The 5,778-nt window shown below is 37.2% G+C and overlaps 2 protein-coding genes and 1 non-coding gene across 4 annotated transcripts in view; 1 reads left to right on the top strand and 2 right to left on the bottom strand.

The window, feature by feature from the left end:
- The window catches only part of cmbl (carboxymethylenebutenolidase homolog (Pseudomonas)), a 3,511-nt gene extending 3,109 nt beyond the window's left edge, over window positions 1-402 (bottom strand). Inside the window, exon 1 of one of the 2 annotated variants that reach the window (XM_014002369.1) lies at window positions 341-402. The gene's annotated coding sequence lies outside the window, so the exon portion shown is untranslated. The other variant, XM_014002370.1, reaches the window with a different exon arrangement.
- Window positions 403-903: 501 nt separating this feature from the next.
- trnat-agu (transfer RNA threonine (anticodon AGU)) lies at window positions 904-977 on the bottom strand. Its single transcript has one exon. It is a non-coding gene; the product is annotated as a tRNA-Thr (tRNA).
- A 422-nt stretch (window positions 978-1,399) lies between these two features.
- Window positions 1,400-5,778, top strand: part of marchf6 (E3 ubiquitin-protein ligase MARCH6) — a gene marked incomplete at its 3' end in the record, with an annotated part of 19,128 nt that continues 14,749 nt past the window's right edge. The window contains 7 exon segments of the mRNA XM_014002372.1: window positions 1,400-1,729; window positions 2,239-2,338; window positions 3,041-3,114; window positions 3,228-3,371; window positions 4,524-4,596; window positions 4,697-4,865; window positions 5,072-5,258. Coding sequence (XP_013857826.1) covers window positions 1,711-1,729; window positions 2,239-2,338; window positions 3,041-3,114; window positions 3,228-3,371; window positions 4,524-4,596; window positions 4,697-4,865; window positions 5,072-5,258 — 766 coding nt within the window.

Here is a 5,778-nt window from a genome sequence, read left to right on the forward strand (position 1 = left end):
TATGTATATATATACATACATACATATATATATATATTTCAGCCTGTGATTTTGGTTTTACTTCTTAAGTCTTATTAAGGTTTTTATTTCATGCATTTTTAAAAAATAAAATATAATCTTGACMGTCTGAAAATTAAGATAAATACGGCTGCAGAATTCCATAGTTTGAATCGAAAAAATTAGTGAAGTCAATGTGTTATGTAATAAAACGAGAAAGCAAAAGTATCTCTAAAATTCGTATTTAATAAGTTTTAAAACAAAAAAGTTAAAAACTAACCAAGTACATAAACACTGCACGTTGACTTCAGACTTACCTAGTGTAAGTAAATCATGTACGTACCGTATATTGACCTGCAGAAGCAAGAAAATTCAGCTTTAACAGAGTAAAAACTAGATCACGTGACTGACGTCAACCAACCAATTACTTCCACATAAGACTTTCAAAATAAAAGGACTTTKAAGGCACACCATCATTTCTTTATTTATTACTTTAGTTTGCTATAACCAACAMTCAAATAATTCGATTTTACACTTCATTAAACTTTGTTCTGCCTGATCCGTGCTGGATCACATGTAATAATCTTCCGTAAACATTGAGCTTCATTGATCAACTTCCGCTTTGCAACTTCATCAAACAATTTTCTGTTTCCACCAAAGTTTAGCTTTTTTTTTTACATTTCAAATTAATGTTAGATAAAATGCAGACTTGCAGTGACAATACACTACATTTAATGTGTCAAAGTGTTTCCATGTATATCTTATGATCCGATTTGTAAACATTTTTTGAAGCTTTGACCAAAACTCATAACATTCATACCAAGTCATATCATACGCACAAATATGATTCGTGTGTTCTGAAACCTGTCCTTAAAACATTCATACAACCCCTCAATCTACAAGAAAAGGCACCGCTGGGATTCGAACCCAGGATCTCCTGTTTACTAGACAGGCGCTTTAACCAACTAAGCCACGGCGCCGCTGTGACGCGATATGAAACACTGACAACTGGAACAACGGTCTGTCAATGACTGTGAGAGGTTTTATTATTGATATGAAAAGACTTAAAATCTTGAACTCACAAACAGCGACAAATTTTATTTTTGTAATAAAATGATTTCAGATTTGGATCGTCCATGTCTAGTGATAAAAAATATTCCATCCAATRTTTCTATTTTATTGTCTGATGTTTGATTTTTTTTAAGAAAAATAATGGCAAACTAAAAGATTCAGCCCATCTGGTCTTTATTAGAAGTAGTAGTAGTAGTAATAAAGATTTATCTTCCATTAACAAAATCGCTTGTGTGTTACTATGGTTTCTGTGCCGTAAAACTGATCCGCTGCTGCAAACCAAAACTGTCATGTTGACAGATATGTCTGCGCATGCGTYAGTCGGGTTAAGCTCCTTGCCTCGTTTCAGGGTTAACCTCTCGCCTTAGCAACACAAGCCTCCGAAGTACTATTTATTGTACGTTAATATACACCGCAAAATAGGATACTTTTGTGTATCAGCGAAAACGAGCTGGATGTTAAAGGTTACAAAGGAACGCCTCGGTGTTTAATCGGACGGGAAACCATTTTGATTGCCAAATGGTGCATAAGGATACAATGTTGCTAACTTAGCTAGCTAGACGAAATATCCTGTGTCGTGAATGGGTTCGCTGTACACGGTTCTCCTGGAAGAGAAARTAAGCGGTGTTTAGAGCCAGAAACATGGATACTGTCGAAGAAGGTAAGCTATGTCGTAGTATGAGACAATTAAGGACGATAATTAAATCTTATCTTATGTATAATTAATTAAACAGCAGAGAATCTGAGAGCATGGAAAGGATCAGAAGTTTATGATGTCATTATGAGTTTATAAAGAAATACATTTTCCTAATAAGTATATTAAAGTGCAGTGTAAACAAATATTCTATTTCATTACATTTCGTGTGTGTGTGTGGGGGGGGGGGGGCTTCCTGCAATTTCCTGCTAAGCTTTTTCTTCCCTAACAGTTACTTACAAAACACAAAGTGGGGTTAGTTCTTCTGACGTAGGTTGAATAAACAGACCCAGAAACACCCAACTTGTGCCCCCTCCTTTAAATACTCGCACAGCACTTAATTTATTTCCTGTCTTTATGACAAACCATGGGATGCTTCATTTAACGATCCAAATGGTCATTTTAACTGAATAAAAAATAAATTTAGAGGTAACTATTTATTGTCACATGTYCCATGTCTGTCTCTGTGTGATCAGCGGATATTTGTCGTGTGTGTCGCTCTGAGGGGACCCCAGAGAAACCCCTGTACCACCCATGTGTGTGCACCGGCAGTATCAAGTTTATCCACCAGGAATGGTGAGTTTGTTGTTATTGTTAACCTTGAGGAAGTAAACACATCGCATATGTCAGCAGACCGTTTATCTTGTTGCGAGTAACGAATCGCAATTTGTTTGGTTACCTCAAGTTTGTAGTTTTTATTTATAAAGTTTATTCATTTAAAGCAAAACAACATAAATTCAATATACAATAAAAATACAAATCATACACTCAATGAAAGGTTGTAGATGAAGAAAAAAAATCTTGTGATTTCTGCCCTTTTTTCTCAGATAAATTTAATCAAAAATAATGTTCAGTTTACAAAAACGTACAAGAAATTAAAGAAAACTATAAAGGTTTAATTCCTTCTTGAACAACAATGCGTACATTATACCCATACATATTTCTCCAACAAATTTACCCTTATCATTCTCTGAAATATACACATTGATCAGGCATTTTTAACATCATCTTCCAGATTATTCCATAATTTAATTCCATGGACTGTAGCACTCCGTTCCYTCAAACTGGTTCTAACTGTAGGTCTCACAAACATTTCTATCCCCCTCAGATTGTAACAATTCTCTCTTTTAACAAAATGTAATTGGATGTTTTAACGTTTTTGTCAACGTTTGAATATTTTCCCCATGAATGGTCCTATGGGGGATGTTTTTTTTTTTTTTGCTCTATGATGTTCACATGTTCGTAAAGCAAGTATGATAATAATTTCCTCCCTCATAGTTTGGTCCAGTGGCTGAAGCACAGCAGGAAGGAGTACTGTGAATTATGCAAGCACAGATTTGCTTTCACACCAAGTAGGTTCATTTACATCATTCTATGTTGTGAAATATATTTGTATTTAAAAAAAATAAATTCCTGTGTCTTTCACAAGACATCTGAATGACTAAATTTTGTTGCTTTTGCTCAGTTTACTCCCCAGATATGCCCTCCCGTCTGCCCATTCAGGACATTTGTGCCGGCCTGCTGACCAGTGTGGGCACAGCCATCCGCTACTGGTTCCATTACACGCTGGTTGCCTTCGCATGGCTCGGAGTGGTTCCCCTCACTGCATGTAAGAATAAAGTAAAACCGTCCTGCTGGGATTAGCTCTCAAGTACCGCACTGCACAGATGTTTTGTTTACTACATTAGAATTAAGATAAATGAGTCACCCACTATTTATTAAAAAACAAATAGATAAGTTTGTTATTGGGAAAGCTCTGCAGTTTAGTTATTTACTAGGGATGCAACAATACATGTACCCGTATCGAACCATTCAATACACATCATATATGGAACAATACAGATTTTTAAAATTTATTTTATCAGCTTGTCTTCTGAAGATGCTCTGTGTTGAAGGATCAGTGGATCTGTGTTCGACTACTCCACCTAGGCTGCATTGTCGAGCACAGATCCACTGAGAAACTTGCTGTTTCAGCAAGATTTAATTTAAAAACTGTACTTTTGAGGTTAAACAAATGTTCATAATTAATTTAAAGAAATTACAAGTTAAGAGGGACATGGAAATTTCTCTTTTTTTGTATCGAAAAATTTCGAACCGTGASACTAAAGTATCAAACTGAACCGAATCGTGAATTTTCTGTATCGTTGCACCCCTATTATTTAACTCTGATGAAGTGAATTTTTTTTACTTTTGTCTTAATCTGATGGTTGAAACTACTAAGAGTGGGCTTACGATTGTTTGGAGCTTTATGATATTGGCAAACCGTTATTTTCAGGAGATAAACGTTTCGTTCGTTCTTGTACTGTAACCACAAATCGCTTAATTTGAAATGTAGTTTTTTTACACAAGAACTGCATTTAATGTGTGTTTAATGGGGGGGAGAATGTAAAATAATGCAAAACTTAATACATTGCATTCAGCGTGGTTCATTACCTCAAAGTGATCTTAAAATGCTGTTTGTTTATTAAACAATTACAAATCCTAACATTTTAGTTTAGATAAGCACATCTTAAATGAATATTGGAGCWAGTGTTTATCTCATGGTCATGTTTTTTTGTCATCTACACTTCCATAGTATAAATAAAGTTCAGTTTGTTTGGACATTTTTATTTCCMGTGTCCTTTAAAGTGACCATGACCRAAACTTCACGTATTAGCRTATCTGTGTGGTTTAACGCCATGAAGCTCATCAAACTGGGGAGTTTTATAAGCATTTATTTAAACATTAATCCATCTGGTCACTCTTTTTTTTTTTTTAACAGGTCGCATCTACAAGTGTCTCTTTACAGGCTCCGTGAGCTCTCTCCTGACGCTGCCGTTGGACATGCTCTCCACGTAAGCAGACGCCATGGTCTCCAGTCTTTTATTTATTTTATTTTTTGGGTGTTTCAGCGTAGTTTGTTTGTTTTTAAAATACGTTTCTGTTCTCCTGCAGAGACAACCTCCTCGCAGACTGTTTGCAGGGTTGCTTTGTCGTCACCTGCACTCTGTGCGCGTTCATCAGCCTGGTGTGGCTCCGAGAACAGATCGTTCATGGTGGCGCCCCCCAGTGGTTAGAGCAGCAACAGCCSCCGGCTCCCAACGTAGCTGGACAAGCCAATGAGGTACCGGTTCACAAAGTAATATAGAGTATTAGAAATTATAGTGTTTGCTGCGTTTTTTACATGTGTATGATATAAAAAAAAGTAGGTTATGAAATGGCGGGGTTTATATTTATGTAAGTGTGTTTAATTAACAAACTATGTTTCCATAATCCTGCTATCAGTACAGATTAACTGACATGATGATGCTCATTGTTTCTCATAATCAGGCACAAGCTGCAGGTCAGGGAGCAGCAGACGAGCCCCCTGCAGGCCAGCCGGCCCCCGCTGACCCTCCCGCTCAGAACGAGGCAGAGCCTGAACCTCCCGACGCCCCCCCAGACCAGGCTGACGACCCGGCGCTGGAAGAGGAAGGAGCGGCTGCTGAAGATGCCGACCCCAACAACGGAGCGCAAGGTTTTCAATAGTTTTGATTGATTTGAATATTTCAGTAAGATTTAAGTTTTAGTTTTGGTGTAAGAAATATCAGCGAGCTGAGATCGGTTCTTTCAGTTGCACTGGTAGAGATGCTTGTTCATGCTTTCATTTCCTCTCGAGTTGACTACCATAATGCTCTTTTTATTCTTCAATTACTGTCTCTGCTCGAAGTCGTCTGCAGGCTATTCAGAATGCTGCAGCTAGATTGCTCACCAGGTCAAACAGACGCTGTCATATTACTCCTGTGGAGTTCAGGATTCAATTTAAAATCCTTACAATCACTTACAGAGCTTTACATGGTCTGGCTCCCACTTATATATCAGATTAGGGCTGTGTGGTTTATGCGATAGATGGTAGAAACGGTATGAAGTTGGCCTACGGTAGAAATTTACCATCTACCGCACTGTGATCAGTTACAGCGGGTAAAATAAGTATTGAACACGTCACCATTTTTCTCAGTAAATATATTACTAGAGGTGCTAATGACATGAAATTTTCA

Source organism: Austrofundulus limnaeus, unplaced genomic scaffold, assembly GCF_001266775.1.
Source record: "Austrofundulus limnaeus strain Quisiro unplaced genomic scaffold, Austrofundulus_limnaeus-1.0 Scaffold12, whole genome shotgun sequence".
Taxonomy (NCBI): domain Eukaryota; kingdom Metazoa; phylum Chordata; class Actinopteri; order Cyprinodontiformes; family Rivulidae; genus Austrofundulus; species Austrofundulus limnaeus.